The sequence below is a fragment of the Cyclopterus lumpus genome, chromosome 9 (genome assembly GCF_009769545.1).
Source record: "Cyclopterus lumpus isolate fCycLum1 chromosome 9, fCycLum1.pri, whole genome shotgun sequence".
Taxonomy (NCBI): domain Eukaryota; kingdom Metazoa; phylum Chordata; class Actinopteri; order Perciformes; family Cyclopteridae; genus Cyclopterus; species Cyclopterus lumpus.
The window spans coordinates 22,206,881-22,225,986 of NC_046974.1; the positions used below are offsets into that span (position 1 = coordinate 22,206,881).

General features: G+C 41.8%; 3 protein-coding genes across 3 annotated transcripts; all 3 read right to left on the reverse strand.

The window, feature by feature from the left end:
• Positions 1-121: 121 nt before the first annotated feature.
• On the reverse strand, positions 122-4,864 carry ufd1l (ubiquitin recognition factor in ER associated degradation 1). The gene is made up of 12 exons (XM_034542181.1): positions 4,728-4,864; positions 4,307-4,439; positions 3,307-3,339; positions 3,090-3,211; positions 2,853-2,983; positions 2,700-2,772; positions 2,538-2,606; positions 2,211-2,279; positions 2,083-2,133; positions 1,896-1,984; positions 1,039-1,123; positions 122-790 (listed from the first exon to the last, which is right to left on the reverse strand). Exons 1-12 carry the CDS (start codon positions 4,728-4,730, stop codon positions 716-718), a joined length of 933 nt encoding a protein of 310 aa, XP_034398072.1. The 5' UTR covers positions 4,731-4,864; the 3' UTR covers positions 122-715.
• Positions 4,865-5,682: 818 nt separating this feature from the next.
• On the reverse strand, positions 5,683-15,463 carry dhx37 (DEAH (Asp-Glu-Ala-His) box polypeptide 37). The gene is made up of 27 exons (XM_034542019.1): positions 15,438-15,463; positions 15,077-15,192; positions 14,808-14,977; positions 14,044-14,156; positions 13,550-13,919; positions 13,311-13,459; positions 13,121-13,213; positions 12,915-13,011; positions 12,490-12,603; positions 12,132-12,348; positions 11,752-11,850; positions 11,591-11,661; positions 11,341-11,476; positions 11,168-11,244; positions 10,208-10,440; positions 10,015-10,126; positions 9,822-9,928; positions 9,377-9,565; positions 9,064-9,188; positions 8,565-8,681; positions 7,851-8,023; positions 7,654-7,768; positions 7,097-7,234; positions 6,908-7,002; positions 6,366-6,439; positions 6,161-6,258; positions 5,683-6,074 (listed from the first exon to the last, which is right to left on the reverse strand). The coding sequence occupies exons 2-27, from the start codon at positions 15,177-15,179 to the stop codon at positions 5,998-6,000; spliced, it is 3,462 nt and encodes a 1,153-aa protein (XP_034397910.1). The 5' UTR covers positions 15,180-15,192; positions 15,438-15,463; the 3' UTR covers positions 5,683-5,997.
• Positions 15,464-16,058: 595 nt separating this feature from the next.
• Positions 16,059-18,194, reverse strand: gp1bb (glycoprotein Ib platelet subunit beta). The gene is made up of 2 exons (XM_034542021.1): positions 18,061-18,194; positions 16,059-17,218 (listed from the first exon to the last, which is right to left on the reverse strand). The coding sequence occupies exon 2, from the start codon at positions 17,204-17,206 to the stop codon at positions 16,586-16,588; it is 621 nt and encodes a 206-aa protein (XP_034397912.1). The 5' UTR covers positions 17,207-17,218; positions 18,061-18,194; the 3' UTR covers positions 16,059-16,585.
• Positions 18,195-19,106: the final 912 nt, after the last annotated feature.

A 19,106-nucleotide genomic window follows, 5' to 3' on the forward strand; every position in this document is an offset into this window, starting at 1 on the left:
TGACCAATTTATTTAACGTTTCTCTGCGATTGTTAGAACTAGACAATCAGACATAATGCATTTGCTTTTATGTACATAAATGTGTCTAATTCGAGTCAAGAAAAACGCCATAGGAACATCCTAATTTATACCAGCATCATTATTAGTTTGTTTACAAAAAGGGCATTACATAAAGAAATATTAGCGACAATACATTTCAAACAGAGTTCTTTATTTGTCTATAAATAAACCAAGAAAAAAAAAAGGGTGGGGGGGGTGGGGGGGAATAGCAAATAACTCCTTTAACAAAAAAAAACAAAAAAAAGATTTTCATTATAATTAAATCAAAAGTATTGAGCTATTATTGCTCCCATTTTATAAGAATGGGAATCTGGATAACAGTATATTTAAAGTCAATTGTAAAAATGTAACGATTATGAAAAAAGGGGGGAAATGTTCCAATATCACAACAATAGTCCCCAAGTTATTCTTTTTTTTTGTGGTTTGGTGATAGAATTTATTCCACAAACTCTGGACCGCATTTTACGGAGCGTGGCTTTTGTTGACAAAGATATTGATGTCAGAGTTTAATTAAATATAATCCCATCTCAACAGCAAAAACCTTTCAAAAAGATTTCTTTTGTAATTCTTTTTTTTTTTTTTTACTTTGCTGTTGAAGGTAACAATTGATATGGTGAGTCCGTGTGCATTATCCAGTCCCTCCACTTAGAATCCTTCAAGGCTTTCTGCCCTTCTTGCGTAGTGACTGTCCTTCTCCAGAGAAGGCGATGAATCTGTTCAGGGCATCATCCTGGAGTGATTAAACAACATTTTTAAAAAAGAGTTATGACCGCAATAATACAGCATGAGTTCTACAATAAACTGTATGCAGAGAATTCACTACAAACAAATGGAATGAATGCCACAATGCAATTGTTTAGTTTCAGTGCTATGAAAAAAGGGTTTACAGGAAAAGATTGTGAGAAACTGAACCGAAACACTAAATACAGCAGAGATAAATATGTACAAATGTGTGATAAAATCCTCCACATTTCTTACATCATCTACAAATTTCCTGGGCAGAGGCCTCGAGTTTCTGATGAAGGTGATCTTGCCAACTTTAAATTCGTAGTTGGGGATGCCTCTGTAAAAAGAAAGTTTAGTTTAAAAAAGGTGAAGAATGTACAGTCAAGGCTAAAACACATGGTTCAATCTGTATAGTAAAATACAGATTGAACAGGTGTCACCAAGTGTCTCCTCTCAGTGTGGAACTCTGACCACATCATAAATGAATATGTCACATTGTGCAACTGTAAGGCCATCGTTAAGTTTAAAAGAGAGGCCATCGTTAAGTTTAGCAATTTGTTACACGGCCAATCTACGAAATACATCTATTATGCGACGTAACAACAGGATGATGTCGGGACAACAAACAAGAAACATTTAATCTCCGGAGAAACCCAAAGATGGGAAAGAAGAAGGAGTGTGAACACAGAGGCACAGTTTGGCAATTGTCCAACAGGTGTTCAACTTATTATTTCCAGCTGCTTGTCAAAGACCTCATGGACATCATCTCAGCCTTATGTCACTTCCTGCAATGCTCTACTGTACCACAGTGGTCAGTCGTCACTCACAGGAAACAAAGTCTACAACGCCGTGGTTCAACACGTCATATTGTTTGTCAAAACTCAGTTCGCTAACCGACCTTTCAACCAATTTATGGAAAATTTGTTTTTTTCTTTTTGAAAGCCATAAACATCCTCAGATGAAAGCCTAAATTTATATCATTCCCTCAAATCTTAATAATGTTGCAGAGTTATGATGTTGAATAGGTAAACCTATGTTACCATATTCAATACCATATTCAATTTGTAGGCCACTTCATGTGTGCATGTATATAAAATACTGAACGTCACCTTTTCATGTCACTTGGGCCAAGGGGGGCGGGGCTGGGCTCGATCCCTTTCAATTTACCGTCCAAACGATTGCCAGAGCCAGTGAAAGCCTGAAGATAACAAACGGATCAGAAGTTACATTACCTCTGGTTATTACCGTTATGAGTGTGGTTTATTTGTCCTTCAAGCCACAGCGACATTTACTCACTCTGAATCCCAGGTCCATGTCGGCGTAACTGGTGGGGTCGGCTTCTTCCTCCTGTGAAGAATTTAGTTTTTAAATCAAATTTAGTCGGAGCACAAATTGTGCGGGTACCTTAAGGGTTTGGTCCTTACTGTTGGCTCTTCATGGTGCTGGGGTCGTCGTTCAGGCTCTTTGTAACCGAGAGGAGCGTCAAAATCCACCTGGGAAACAGAGTCGCGACACGTTTAAAGTGGAGAACACATCAGAATAATTCCCTGTTGTCTGTGATAACGTGGAGGGTTCCCAAACATCCCCATGCAAAGGAAACCCAAAGTTCACGGCTGGGGACCTCCCTTTCTGCTAAATGTCTGTAAAGACCCATTGACAATGTCTGTCTCTAATGATAATATTTAGATTTCTTTTTTGCTTTGCATTTTCCCTTATCAATTTGTGAAAATCACAGCTATAAAGGCTCTTACGTTCATATCACACTCGATGATAGACACGGCTTTATCTGGCTTGGTTTCCATTACTCGCAGCTCATATATCTGCAACAATAAAACAGATACCATTAGTCAAACAAAGATTAAATAAAGACAAACACATATTCACTATTTGTCCGACACAATAAGTGAATTCACCTTTTCGTTGTAGTTGATAGCAACGACATCCCCTGTTGTCAAGCAGGCAAAGTTTCTCAGTGCATTCTCCAGTCTGAAATAAAGTGACTCAGTCACTATAGTTCAAAAACAAAAAAACGGATCCAGTCAATATTCCAGACTAATATTTCTTACACTGCTTTGGGGTTTGTGATGTCCAGGAAGTCGGGGCTCTGCGGCTGGAACTTTGAGTAAGTGGCCACCATCAGGTTAACGCTCTCCACTTGGACCAGACCCCCTTCCTCCAGCAGGAGATTCTGCATCATCTGCATCAAGCAGACAGAAGAAAATCTCAGTGCTGCCGCGACGGATCAACAGAAAACGATTCAGACACCGGCGTCAAATTGTTTCGAACTGTTTTCTTTTGCTCACCCAGTGAGGCAGGTAGCAGATTCCCTCGTCTGCCACAAACTCCAGCACACCGCAGTGCGTCATTCTGTCGGAGTTCTTGTTGGTCAGCTTGAACAGCATTGGATAGGTGATGTTAAGTCTGCCTGTGTGAGGAAAAAGGAGCAGAGAGGTCAGATTCATCGAAGGTTCGCAAGGGGAAGTTTGTAAGAAAGAGGCGTTTCATTTAACTTCCACTTACTGAGCTGGTCGAGGGCTGAAGGTGGCATTATTACTGGAAAAGAAACGGCTCATTAGTGGAGACAATAACAACAAATAATATCAAGTGAACATGTTTGCTTGATCACCTTACAAGCGAAAGGAACAACCACCATGAATTTGAGGAATCACAGAGAAACTGCTGTAAAGCGTAATGTAACTTTCATCACTTTTTGAAATGGGAAAGAGGTGGAACTGGTAAACCTTTATCAAACCTAGATCCACAGATACGTTCACAAGGGCCTGCAGCCTACATGACGACCTCGACTGGTGAGGTAGCTGGGGCAAAACTGAACTGTTACCGAGTGGGGACAAAGCATTGTGGACTTAAAAAAAGTGTGATATTTGAATTTTTTTCTGTTCAAAATCCTGCAGCAAGACTACTCACAAAACCCAGTAGGAGAATCCACCTTGCACCCGTTTTAGCATCTCTGCACCTGCACGTTTTGGAAATTAATTGAAAATCTAAATGATGTCCTTTAACCACAAGGAATGGCGGTTCAATCATGCAAGTACATGCACGTATATGAACATGGTTTTAAGTTAACTAAAAGGAGACTGAGTCTTACGAGTCGGGCCTGACCGGAGATCAGGCAGGCTACCTCCTATTATTCTTTAAAATCTCTCTAAAAAATTGCACTCTTTCAGAATTGCTCTATCTTAAAATCGTGTATTTTTCTGTTTTATATAACTTGTATTTACTGTGTTTTAGTAATTCCCACCTTGCTTGGCATTGTTACTTCTACGTCAATTCAATTGTAGAGCACTCTGTAACTTGTGTGCTACATAAATAAAAGGGTATTATTAATATTTCTGTTCAGTTAGTTATCATTAATCGATTTAATAAAGATTAGACTCGAAAGCATTTCTCCATTTACAAATAGATAGATACAATTCATATATGTTTGTAACCGAATCCTCGTGATTTCACAGGCAGCGTGTAGAAGATTAAGGGCACACGTTGTGACAGGAACAGGACTCACTCTTCCCCCCCTTCTCGACGTCGGAGCGGTCGTTGGGTCCCGCCAGCATGGACACCGAGTAGCAGCGGTACTGAGTGGAGAAGCGGTTCTGAAACCCCCGAGACATCGGGTGGTCGAATACGTGGAAGGAGAACTGTGGAACAAACCAAAACCCATTAAAGCAACACACGTTTCCCATATACATATATATATATATATATATATATATATATATATATATATATATATATATATATATATATTTTAAAGGTGAGTTGATTAAAAAAAAAATCCATCCAGGACGTTTGAGTCCATCGTGACAGAGCAGCTTTCTGCTGATGTCGTGTTGTTGTTCGTCGCTCGCTCGCTAAACCGCTCCGGTTTGTTTCGACATGACGTTAAACGTGTCGTCAACGTCCAGTCGAACCGGGGAGTCACTCACCATGTCGGCAGCGATGGTCTTTGGTTGTCAAACGACTCAAATTAAAAGGGCTTTCGGCTTTTTTTTCTTATTAGGAATTTCTTTGCTTCCGAGCTGTGACTTTCCACTGTTGTCTTCCGCTTCTTCCGGAAGTGTACGAGTTGCGAGACGGAAATGACGGGGAGAGGCATTAGCCAATCACAGAGGTCCATTGAAATAACGGTTCTATTTTTTTATTAAACGTTTCCTGCAAATTCGTGGAGGATTCGGTATTTTGAGATGAATATCTATGATTTTACATTTTATTATGTCCAATAAATAGCACTTCCATTAAGTTGACAAAATAGAAAAAGCATCAAAGGCTAAAATGTTCTGACTTTCAGCCACTTGCATGAATCAGATATCACCATCTGGCATCTCAACACAAGGTCCATTCAGAAGAGTTGTTGAAACGCAAGTTTGTTTTTAGGTCTCACGTGACTACACTTTTGCACAAAAAAAGGCATTTTAATTTGGGGTTTTCTTGTGATTTTTCTACTAAATACTTTGTGGTGAGTTGATTTGTTAAACTGATGGTTTCCAAAAGTTGTGAATGAACTTTAAGTCTTCACTTTTAAGCAAAAATACACATGAAGTGCTCAGACTATTTTTAATTTTCACATCTAGAATTCGGACACCTGGGCAAAACCCATCTGCTTATGAAGATCATATGAAAATCAAGTTACCAAAAATATTTAAAAATACACATTTATCTTCTCAACAGACACAGCCAGCAACCTAAATGTTCACACATTTGTCCATTGTCCATGCCCAAACTGAGATTATTATTATTAAAAAAGCTACTTCATTATCCTGTGTTCAGCCTGATTGATGCTCATCATGCTTAGTAAACAGTCACTGATGTGTACAATCATTGGGGATTTCCTTTAATATTTACCAACGGGTTTACATGGAGCATGAATAAATCACACAGCAGCCTTATTCAGAGCCACAGTTTTTAATGAGTCTTATGAAGACCAAATCAGAAAAACATAACTGACAGCAGCACCCTGATAACAAGTTAAAAGGTCAAACTGTCCAAGTCACAGATTCAGTATATAAAATACAAAACAGAGAGAAGGCAGTGTTGTGGTAGTGTAGTTGCACTTTGAGAGAACATTTTAAACATCTGAAGGTCTGAAGATGCCCTCTGATGGCAAAGAATGAAGTTCTGCAGATTTCTCAAATCAACATGAGTCTCTGATCAAATGTGTAACATAACATTCCCTCTTTTTTTGGTTGAATTAAGTGTTCATAATGGGGGCCAACTTTTGGCCACTTCTTGATGCAGGGCTTCAGGTAACCACTGGCAGTATGCAGACAACAGGACTGTAGGAGGAGAAAAATACCAGAACAAATGTCAAGAAGGCAAATAAATCGAGCAGAAAGTCATGCCAATTAAATTAAATCCTCACATTTATCTTCACTTTTCCAGACAGAGAGGAGGGCATCTCTGCAGTCAACCCTCTTTGACAACAGCGATGCCAGCAACGCCTCCGTCCTCGGCTGCAGCCTAAAAGCAGCAGAGACGCAGCAGTAAGAGAGAGAAGTCCTTCATTGAAACAAGTTAATTTGTAGTTTGACAGAAACGGAGAGATGCCTGGGAGAAGGCCGACTTACTTTGCCCACGATTTCAGCATGATGGAGGGGTTTGACAGGAGGTGGCTGCTGTGCTTCCTTAGTTCAGGACAAACCTGAGGACCGGACAAAGCAAACATCAGAGCTCCTGTCAGGTTTGGCATCATGTTTTGTGCCACCGATGCAGAAGGGACAACACATCTGTATATATTATCTACTCAGATAAAAACTTGAGCAAATGTGTTGAATGGTTAATATGTTAAATTTAATTCTTTGATTTCATGATTTGTATTCATTATTGGATTGTCTCTCGTGGTGGTGATGATAGTGTAAACTCTTACATTTCACTATTAGAGTGGGTTAATATTTGTTGATAATGCTGTATATTTAAGAAAAGAAGGCAGAGTAGTTTTTGCCAATAAAACAACTGCTGGAGATATACATAAACAATCAAAGAGGAGGAGTTAGGCTAGTTTATTATTACCATTATTAATAACAATAATCACTATTAATAATGAGAATATAATTATGGTGTACTCTAGCAGTGATCAGGACTGTTGAGGGTTGGACAGAGTGGTCAGTACCTGTCCCTCAAGCAGAAACCTGGAAAACAGTTTGTACCGCTCGAGGTTGTCTGGATATTCCTTCTCCACCGCTGGGAGCTGCCAACCTACACGGACTGAAAGGAGAAGCACAGCAACCACACGAGAGTAAGCAGAGACACCTCTCCGGGCACAGACACAGGCATGATGCTCGGCCGTGGGAAAACCTACAGAAGGTGCTTGCGCGGTGACATCTGATGGTGCCGCTGGACTGAGAGAACCACGGCGGTGGCGAATCCAGAGGGGAGCCGGAGTGACAATACTGGGGCAGAAGCTCGGGGATCCACTCGGCTTCTACTGCTGACACACCTGACGGAGACGGAGAGGAATCCACAAGAATCAGTTCACACAATTCAAGTCCTGAAACATGGCAGTTTAGAACAAGATCTTCCAGAGAAACGCAATGTACACAATATAAAAATGAGCAAAACATTGTCCATCGATCAATGATGTGCAATAAAGAAGTCTGTAACAAGTTATAACTGGCTGAAATAAATCAGGACAGCACATTTTAATTAAAAACGGTCTTTTAGATAACATCAAACCAGAAATCCTTTGATTTGTCTAAAACAGGGGTATTTAAAATCTGACATTGAATCTTAGTGTTCAATTCACCTTTAACTTTCCACTGCACATCAGAAAAAATGCTCTTTAAAATTACTCACAAACAATTGTAAAAATCAAGCACACCGGATACCAGGTCTGGCGTTTAATCAGAGCTCATTTACCCCTCATGTACATCTTGGTGGTTTCCAGGATCTCCTGGTACACGATGAACTCCGGCAGCGTCTTGAACAGCGCGGAGCCGGGATGAATGAACACCGGGTCGTCCAGGAGAGGAGTCTGTGAACAAAAACAGATAAAAATGAGCTGGTGACGGAGACCTCCTCCTTTAATCACGACTACAGCCCTCGGAGCGACTTGCCTTGTATCCGTTCTTCCATTTGGGGTCCAGTAAATCTTCTGCCTGTACGCGCCGTGCCAGGTGGTCCCCCAGTCCGGCCAGAACAATCTGCCGCAAGCAAATCACCTGATGCGGCGTAGGCGGAGCCATCTTGGGATTCACAAATACTCCCACCTCTGGACAAACTGCGTTTACTGGGAGGAGAGAAGAGGAATGATTTCCAGTTTGGCTTCTGCAGCACATTATGTAATACAGTAAGCTTTCTGTAGGGACGCACCATCAGTCGCCATGGCGATACCTGGGCCTTTAGGGATCAGCTGTTACCGAATACTAATCTGGTACCAATGTTTAATCAAAAAGCTGTGTGGACGAGACCGGGACCGCTCTTTTATGTGTGAGGCAACATCAGACCCGACTCAAACAGTGCTTCACCAACCGTGTAAAATAAACTATAACAAATACATTCATATATACATTTACTGATTTATTATTTGTACAGCAGCAACTTGGTAAAAAAAAATATATATTTCCAAATTAAAAAAGGAATTGCGATTCAAATGCAAACCTTTTAAATGCAATACAAAGTGGTCAAATCTTAAACAGGAATTAAAATTGCATTACAATGTATATAATATATAAACATAGAATATCATTGAGTAGATCTGCCCCATTGTCACCGATACCTGATCCAGCTATCTGGCCAGATATCGGCATGTTGTCTGTGCGTCTGTGTACCTGCATTAGTGAGTTGTCCTCTGAGCTTCCTGATCTCCACCATGGCTTTATACCTCAGGCCGTTCGCCTCGCAAAACTTGGGAGTACAACCAGCATATTCACAAGCACCAACAGCACCTGTTGGTCACATGTAAACAGAACTGTAGTACAACCATATCAATGAACTAAATATAAAACCTTTTGAACAATAAATCTTTTTTTTTAAATATCTCATGCCACCCTTTACTCTGACTGTAAAGTGGCGATAGTTTTTGCTATTGCATCTCGCAATTAGTGGCGAGAAAAAGAAAAAGAAAACTTTGTGTAGACTTTTGAGGCACCACCACCTCAACCAGGTCTCAATTAGATCCCTCAAATCATATGCCTCCTCAAGTCAGTAAGTCTCACATGGAACCTGGAAGTAAATTAGGTTTGTGAAGCCACGTCATGTGACCTTCAGAGGTCTACATATGACCTGACATACTGTCAGTTGTAACCCGAACAAAAAAAGGACGCTTACCCAGCATGACCATGAGGTCCCCCAGCAGCAGCGATGCACCTTGCCCGGCCCACAACCTCCTCATCTGGATCAGCCGAGCTCGACGCTGGATGAGCGTGGAGCTCTCGTCTTCACTAATTGCAGGTCTGAGGAGAAACAGAAATGCGTTACGAGAACCAAAACGAAGTATGCAGCATGATCGAGGAGCCAGCTGACCTCCCATTTGTGTCAGCTGTTCTTTTTCCCTTCTGACAACTATTTCTAAAAACAAGACCTCGTAGTCCAGCGTATTAATCTATAAACGGATGTCTTGAGAGCCTATGCGCATCCTCACCTGTCGAAGTCCTCGAAGATCTCCCGGACTGTCATGGCTGCGACCACGGCGATGACGTAGGGCAGGCAATCCTGCTGCTTACCGAGAGCTAACATCTTAGCGTAGCGTGGCGCCACGGGGAACGAAGCCATCGCTCTGCCCAGAGGGCTGATGGGACAGCTCAGCCTCGCTCGCTCCATCTCTCTCATACTGAGAAAAGAGACAAAAACTGTTTACAGGTGTGGACATGTGACACAACTAAATAATTAGCTAGCTCCCTCCACTGGGTGAACTAAGACAATATTTGAAATAAAAATATGAATATAAAAAAGCTTTGTTCCTCAAAGCCCATAAAAGTGTAAAATGCTGCGTTCCAGACAACTCGGAGCTCAAACATATCCCTCGACACAAACTGTTCCAACAGGCAGGTAAAGACAGGGGAACCCGTCGACACACAGTTAGTTACCTTCCGGTCTGAGGCGGCTCCATCAGAGCTCCCAACGAGACCAACAACTGCTCTGCTGCAACCAGAGCTTCGGCAGACGGAGACGTGGGGAAGGGAAAGTTGACCACCTGCATAAACAGACCAAACAAAGCTGTTTTTACGAGAAGACTGCGAGGCCTGCTGGAGAGTTTGAGTCTGTGACCTTTTTATTGACCTTATCTATGTTGAGGTCCTTCATCTGTAAAACCAGGTCCTCCACAGGCCTACGAGTGATTTCGGCCTCTGAAAACAAACTGAAGTCTCCAAATACTGCAGACGAGTACAACCTGCAAGAGACAACCATTCGTGAATCCTCAAGAGGAGAAAACAACAGTGTGATCAACACGTGACGGTTTCAACGTTCTGACCTGTAGCAGTGTCCCGGCTCCGTTCGTCCCGCTCTACCCGCCCTCTGATTGGCTGAGGCCTGTGAGGTCCACGAGACCTTGAAGGACGACACTCCGGTCACTCGGTCGTAGAAGCGCTTCTTGACTCGCCCGCAGTCGACCACGTACTTAATGCCCGGGATGGTCAGGGATGTCTCGGCAACGTTGGTGGCGACCACACACAGACGAGTTCCGGGTGGTGGAGGCCTGAACACCTGCAGGTGAAAGACAAGACATCACGGTCAACGGTTATCGACTGCACTGCATCATATGGTCCCCGGCTGTTGGAGAACAAGGGCTGAAAACAGCTAAAAAGTTTGTCTAAACCTTAAATTTGTACAAAATAGACTGATCATTTCCACTTTGATCTTGTCATCGTTTTCAAACCATTTTGACTGTTTGTTTATCATATTCTATTGTAAATTTCCATCTCTATTTTTATTTATGTCTTATACTAATGCACTGTGTTTGTCACGTAACGATCACCAAGCCAAATTCCTTGTAGCTGAAAAACAACAATATGCACCTTAACGACGACACCTTTTTACATATTCATGTATTTTTAGATCAAAATGTAATTTATTCTCTGGAAAACAATGTCCTTAATTGTTGAGTTATTGTGTACTAGTGGGTATACATAAAACTGCCTTCTATCACTCGTTTATATCCTGTTCCATTTTTACAAGAAACATCGAGACAATTAACACGTTGTCAAAATGCTGTTTTGTTATGATATAACAGTGACTTCGCAATGTTTCAATAAAACATGCTTTTTGCGATTCAGAGGGTTAAAGACTTTTTAACCATTGTTCTACTGCAGTGGATGTCCATGACGGCTGAAGTACTATTTCTAGGAAAGTTATGACACAAATCCAAATCTTTAACTCTCCCCAGCGTCTTGTCGTGGATTAGTTTAGTGCCGACATAAGATGTTAATCTCACCTTGGCCTGCTGCTCTGGAGCCAACAGGGAGTACAGAGGGAGGACGTAGAGCGGAATAGAGGGGTCGGCCTTCTCCTCTGCAGGAACAAAACAGAGCAGAATAAGCAGAAGCACTCATCTGAAACACATCCATCTGGATCTGAAGATATGATTCATGTGGAGCGGTAGCTCGCCTGCACTGGCGGAATCGCCTCCGATCTCCAGGTCGGAGCCTTCGTCCTGCTCGTCTCCGATGCCCGCCTCTCTGTCCTCGTCCCCTTCGTCCAGCGGGAGGGCAGAGTAGTTGTCCAGGTTGATTCGGGGCAGAGACTGAAAGACAGAGATAATGGCCTTAAAATATGAGCAGCACACACTCATAAAAGAAGAAATAAATGTGTTACTTCACGGTGGCCTTTAGGAGTATTTTACTAAAAGTAGACTTACGACCGCATTCTTCTTTTTGGACTTTTTAAACTTCCTCATCGCCTCCGAGGTCTCTGCTTCCTCGTCTTCACCTAAACACAAAAACATGTCAACATACAAAAACATGCTCAGAGATGTTTATGTCAAGGTGTGAGGGGGGCAAAGAGGTGTGTTAGACTCACCAGTCGCCGTGTTACCCTTTCTGAAGGGGAAAGCGTTCCTCAGTTTTCTGCACAGACTGTGAACCTCCGCCTGACCGGTCAGAAACACCAGGATACCACCTGAAGGACAGAAACAAGGCATCAGGGTGGTGTGTGTGTGTGTGTGTGTGTGTGTGAAGGTTAAACTCCTGTCCTGCTGTCCTGCTTACTTACAGTTCACATTTAGAAACTGCACTTTTAAATATAAACTAACAATGTGTAATTCTTCAGGCCTCCATTTTAACAAACAGAGATATCGATGCTGTGAAGCTACAAGATTCTATTTTTTTCTATAATCATAGTCAATTTTTACAGTCACGTAAGAGTCAAAAGTGATATCCATCATGTGTGTGTTTTTGCACCTGGAGGCAACATCCGGTGGATCTTGCAGATTTTCTGGAAAACATCTCCGGTGTAATCGTCCATCGAGGTGCGTTTGTTGAAATGTATGGTGACGGGGAACTGACGCGCGTCCACCTTGATGACAGGCGGCGGCGTCCGGAACATCTTGGCGTTGTCTGTGAAGTCCTCCACTCGCAGAGTAGCCGACATGACCAGAAGCTTCATGGGCAGACCTTTCTGCAGAGGCGTGGAGAGTGGGAGCAGGGAGACGCATAGAGCAGGGAGGGTGAGATAGTGTCGCGCAACGCATGGCTCTGCGCATGCGTTAAATGTTCGGTGCTTTTTACAGCAGACACGTGAAACACATCAGTCTCTCACCTTGTTTCTGAGCGGGACGATGCGCGACAACAGTCCGATGAGGATGTCTGTGTACACACTCCTTTCATGTGCCTCGTCTATGATTATCACACTGTATCTCTGGAGCAGGAAATCCTATGAGACAAGAGAGACACTGAATGAAATGCAGGAACATAGATCAAGTAATTAAAAGGAACATTAAAGGAATTGCTTTCCCATTTTCTTACTGGAAATAAAACTACTTTATCATGGCTTACTAAGTTACCTGCGACTTAACATCCTCATAGGAGGTTCTTTATTCACTCACATCATCCTTCAAAAGATTTATGTGCTCAGGGTGAAATACTGTGAAATACTACATGAGCACGGGCAGGATTTATGTGTCAGAAATGGTGGTTTTTTCCCCCTTGATTGCTTATAAATGAGCAAGAAAAATGAAATGTTACCTTCTGAATCTCCTTCAGTAGAACGCCATCCGTCATGAACTTGATCTTGGTATCGCTGGTCATGTTCCCCTCGTATCGAATCTGGTATGACACCACCCTAAACACGGAAGCACAAACATGCACCACATCGTTTACTCAATATTTTTGTTATCAGCGAAACTTCTCTCCAAGTCAGTTCAATTTGAGATATTTCCAGTGTCCGTTACCGCGTGGACAGGTTCATCTCCTCGGCCACTCTGTGGGACATGCTGACAGCTGCCACTCTTCTCGGCTCTGTGATACCGATTATTCCACTGCCACTGCAGGAAACCAGAAGCAAGAAGACGACAGTAACCGTGAGATATCGCACACGAATGTGCCGCATTTCTTTCTTCCTCCAGGTAAACAACAGCCTACCTGGCGTAGCCGGCTTCATACAGGAACTGGGGCACTTGAGTGGTTTTTCCACTCCCCGTCTCTCCACAGATGACGATGCAAGGGTTTTCTCTCACGGCCTCCATGATGACCTGCTCCTCCGCCAGCACGGGCAGTTTCAGACGAGCCTCCTGCAGCAGCAGATTCAAACATACTTAAAGCCTGCTCGCAAACAAAAAACACCCACCTGTATGAATGGAACACCTGCAGTTTTCACACACCTGTATTTCTGCTAATCGGTCGACAGGAATGAAGACAGCCGGCGTCTTGTTGTCCACTTTCTCCTGATCTGAAGTCTTCTCATTTGGTCCATCTTGTTCCATTTTCGGTTGTTCTTCCTTCACTTCCTGTTTGTCCCCCGTCCCCTGAGAGGGAGGGGCAGTCACATCTGTGGTTTTGTTCAGCTCTTCGTTCTCCTCCTCCTCCTCATCAGATGAAGTGTCTAAATCGCTGCTTTCTTCTGCCTTTCCTTCCTCCTCCTCCTCTTCCTCCTCCTCCTCTTCTTCTTCTTTCCATTTCCTTTTTCTGTTCGCTCCACTCAGACTACTGATCTTTGGTCCCGAGTCTCCATTTGTTATTTCATCTGGTAACCTGAAAATACCCCCAAAAAAATAAAACCACAGACTCCGCCTTCTCCGGATCTTTCAATGGAGAAAAATACCTTTTTTTGTGGTTGTTGCTTTTCTTAGCTTAAATGTTGCATTTGTGCACTTACTGTTTGGACTGGTAAAGTTTGTCTCCTGTTCCCAGTTTGGACGTGGTGTACAGCAGCTTCAGTTCAGAATCTGGAACCTGCACCTCGGCCAGTTTGACCAGGATGTCTGCTCTCTGGACGGGACCGACAGGAGGACAGGTGAGTGGGTTGTGATCTAGTCCTTGATATCTCCTTTGTTAGCAGAGTTACTAAGTGTACAACAATTTATTTACAGCATACCTAATTATTTTATTAAGGTTTAGTTACATACTGTGAATAACTGAGTAGGAATAAACTGGTTAAATATTGTGTCTAGGGCTGGACAGTAGTGAAATCAATACTGATTGACATTTACATTTTGTTTCTCTCTTTCTCCCTAATGTTCTCATGTCCTGTCATCTCCTTACTGTCTATAATAAAGGCAATGCCCCAAAGAACACCTCATGTGGACATGTCATCGCTAATTTAACATAAAATCAGGATTAATTTATATTTAATAACAAGACAATTTTTTTATTTTGTATTAAATCGCTCAGCTCTTTTTTGATAAGATAAACATATATTGATGGTTTTAGAGGACATCAGAAGTTCCCAGAGTTGGTAAAGTCTTAAATTGTATTGTTTTGTCCGACTGACAGTCAATGTACAGTTACATAAAACGTGCTTAGCTGAACTTATTAACTGGACCAAAGGGATAGCCCAGATACAAACCCTGGAAGTCCTTACTTCCACCTTACTTCTGAAAGCCTTGTGTGAACCTGCTGCAGCATCAACCTGCGTCTCACCTGAGCTTTCTTTTCCTTGCGCTCCAGGACCTTCTGCAACTCTTTCCTCTGCTTCTTGGTGAGGGGCTTTTTGTTGGAGACATGTCTCACTGGGGCTTTCTTCTTGTTGACTTTGCTGGCTGGGAGGACCAAAGCGTTGCTCTGGTCTACACCTTTCAGCCTGGCCCCATCTGATGACAACACGTGTTACACACCAACACCGACAACACATTTAAGTGGCAATAAAGCCCAAAATAGCGTCCCCTGTTTATAAAGAACTGAGTCCTCACCTTGAAGCTCCACAACAACGGTCTTCTTCTCATCCTCAGCTGGTCGCTGGGCGTCACTTTGCTGTCTTCCCTTCCAGTTAAATTTCTTCCTTAGTTTTCCCATTTTAAACTGAAGCCTGTTAACAAACCAATAACTTATATAACGCCAGGTAACTTGTAATGTTAAAACACCACGAAAGAGCTAAATAAATATTAGCTAACTAGCTAACTGAAGCTACATTACGGTAAAAATGTGAATTACATACGCGACTGAATCTTTAAGAAATATTACAAAATCAATTTGTATTTGTATTTTAACAGGTCAAACGACGGCATGTGTCATTTAACCACTTCACGTGCGAAATTACAGCCCTCCACAAACCTCACGTGTAAACATACGAGGGTCCGTCCGTTAAAACTGTCCGCCGCGGACACCTGGTCTCAGCATAAAGTAGTTCCGCCACAAAGAAGATATAACCCCCAACATCTAACAGCATGTTGCTTTAAACACGTTATGTTGTTTGTTGATTATAATTAAAGGACACATATATGTTGTTAGCTGTTGATGAGAACAAAATAGAGAGTCTGTTTTAAGTGAGTCTGTTTTAATAAATCAGATGATTTAGGGGCAAAGATCTAAATATCAACACTTATCATAAATTAAAAGAAATTTGAGAATTGAAATTAGTCTTTAATTTCATCCGTAATGCAACATTTTGAAAATAATATTTGGTTTGTGTTTAAAGCATTAGAATATAATTCCCCCAAATAAATAACTAAAACATTATCTAACCCTAACCCGTTTTCTAACCCGTGTGAAACAGATATTAAAATATGATGTAATTAGAAATATGTAAACAATTGCAAGATACAATTGAATACACATACATAAGAAAACCCAATCAGCCATCCATGAAGTACTTCAGTCATCACCGTTTCTCATTCAGTCTTCCATTAAGATTATTTTTGATTGCATACATCTTAATGCATTGTCCGTACAGGATTCTGTTTTTCTCATGATTTATTGAGCAAAAAAAAACAAGCAAACAAACAATAGAACAAAGGAACTCCTACCGCTGCCTCTCCTGCTCTGGTAAAAAAAAAAAAAAAATATCTGGCTTACATACATTTCATTCTTACTTGTTTTATTTATGTTTTGACGAGCAAATATACATCCCATTGATCTTACATTTTAGGCCTCAATATTTCTTTAATTGTATTTTCTAATCTTTCTTTCCATTTAGTCTGTTCTACGATGGTAAACGGTTATATAAAATGGTCTACAGATATGCAGATGGGTGAAAAATGAAAGAATAACATAACGTGTCTTAGTGAGGTGTTGGACCATTTCAAGTCTACCGTAGGCGCTCAGTTGGAATTGGTTTCCATTATTTTCATACTTATTAAACCATTCCACTCGTATTAGAGTGTGAAACATAAAAAGTGTGTGAGAGACATTTACTCTCCGGTGTGCAAATGACAAACAGCTCTTCTCCTTCTTTTGTATCAATCCTACATCACAGCTCCATATCAGTTGCTGCTGTCCTTTAATGGCGCGTACTCGTTCTCCCTCACACTCTCCCCGGCTGTGAAGCTCTCCTCCGTGGTCCTCCTCGCCTCTTGAGAGAGCCTCTCAAACCTCCTCAGGAACACGATGAGAACCACCAGCAGAGCCGCCTGCACCAGCACAAACACAAACAGGCACACCTGCGAGGCCAGAGCCAGGTCACAGTACCAGTAGTGGCAGGACTCCAGGACCTCCTTCTCCGTTAAATACACCACCAGCCGCCCTCTCAGGCCGGGAGGGGAGCTGCAGTTGACGCCCAGGTGTGACATGAGGGCGGCGGGCTGACGCAGCAGCCAGGCCCGCAGGTAGAGGATGCCGCAGTCACACTCCCAGTGGTTGCCATGAAGGGAGACGGAGCGGGAGGTCAGATCATCCAGGAGCCCATTGGGGAGGCTGGTCAGACGGTTGTCGTGGAGACGGAGGGAGGTGGTCCCAGCGGGGAAACTGGTGGGCAGCGAGGAGGAGGTGAGAGACCTGCTGCTGCAATCCACCTGACTGCCATGACAGGAGCAAAGGTGGGGGCATGCTGATGACCTTTGACCTCCAAGAAAGGGGAGCAGGCACAGGAGCAGAATGCCCTTCATGGTTACTAATCACTGGAGAGGAGAGGAGAGGATTTTTTATTCCAATATATGTATTAGTTACTTTGCAAACTCATATTAATAATACAAAGTCATGTTTTACTTCAGTAACATTTTGTATGCAGTACTTCTACTTATAGCGAAGCATTTCTTCACTGCAGTATTAATACTTTTACTGAAATACATCATCTCAGCCCTTCTTCCACTACTGGTCACCGTAGTCACCTTGACACCGTATGAAGGTGAGCGTTAAAATGACACTCACACATTTCCTGTGTTCAGAGTCATTACACGATGCCGCCCGTTCATTAATTTTCTTTGTGGGGATTAATAAACTCGTATGATCATCTGGATCTATACTTACGAGAAAAATAGAAGTGAACAAGAGTCCAGCATTAAATACAATCTTTATGAAACTTAAGTTTGAAACGTGGCGTGAGGCTGTACTTTGCGGTGTTGCAGCGTGCAGGTTATTAGACGCATCTGGTCACTCTGTGTTTATTCAAATGTTCAACTACATTACCTACGCTTCGAGTGGTCGGAAGACTAGAAAAGCGCTGGAAGTAATTCCATTTTCCATTTACCTGCTTTGTATCTAATATGACCAGACACCGTTTGTGCAGTTTAATTGAATCTAAACTAATTTAACATGAATGTATCTTTTGTGAGGCTCTCTTTTTCAAACAGAAAAATCATTCTGCCAAACTGAACTTCACCGACTTAACAGCTTTCTGAGATATTTTTAAAGAGCAATAAATTAAGTGATGCGTCAGGCAACCCTGTTTTAATGTAATTTGTGTCAAAGACAACTACAAAACTAAAACCAGTCTTCATAAGGTCTGAGGAGAGTCATTTACCTTCAGTGCTGCGTGTCTTCAGGAGAGAACTGTGTCTCTACGGCTGTTTTGAGAGGACGAGTGTGTGTGTTACTACCAGCTGGCCCTCACTGATAAAGACCGCTGACTAATATGAACACACACACACACACACACACACACACACGTAGTACAACACACAAACACTTGTACCGCACAACACACACGCACAGACCTCTAACAGGACATGAGAAGTATCTCCGTAACTCTTTATCTGACGGGTCCTTCCTGCAGGAAGCTCTCTGGAAAGAACCGTTTTGTACTTAGAGGTCAAATAGAGACCGTGTTCACTGAGTTACAGTCATTATTATTATCTATAATACATTGCTAGTATAACCTAGAGAGTCTTTGAGTCCGATTAGAGCAGCTCAACATGGGATCACAATTCAACATGTGGGAAGAATAAAGATTTGAATGATAAATTCTATTCAGGAATATTTACATGGGTTGAAATGAAGACATTGTTCAATTTTCTGTATAATTAGCATCAAATAAGTTATTTCTTAGATTATTCCGAAAATTACAGAGCTGTGAAATAAACAGTATTTAACGTTAAGATCATTCAGCAAAGAAGAAAACACATCCTGCATCATGATACATGTCAGATATATCAAGTGTAATATGGATTATTACTACTACTGCACTGTACAACCTTGAGGTGCACATACTTTTTTTCCATTTATACTTCTACCACACAACTTTTCAGAGGCAAATATTGTACTTGTTACTCCCCTACATTTATTTTCATAACCTAATTTATTGGTTACTTTGTAGATTCTGACTAATAAAACAAAATAAACGCAAGAAATATGTAATATGTATCATTATAGGTTCAGATATATTTATTGAAATTCTACTACCCAGCAGTATATACAGTATTTAAAATTAGCTCTACTTTGCAGCTCTAATGCATCAATAATTATGATCTAATGAAACAATTAAAATTATTCTGAAAAGGGCCATTGTGCATGAGTACGTATTTTGATGAAGTACTTTTGTACTAAGTACAATTTTGAGAGCAGGTCCTT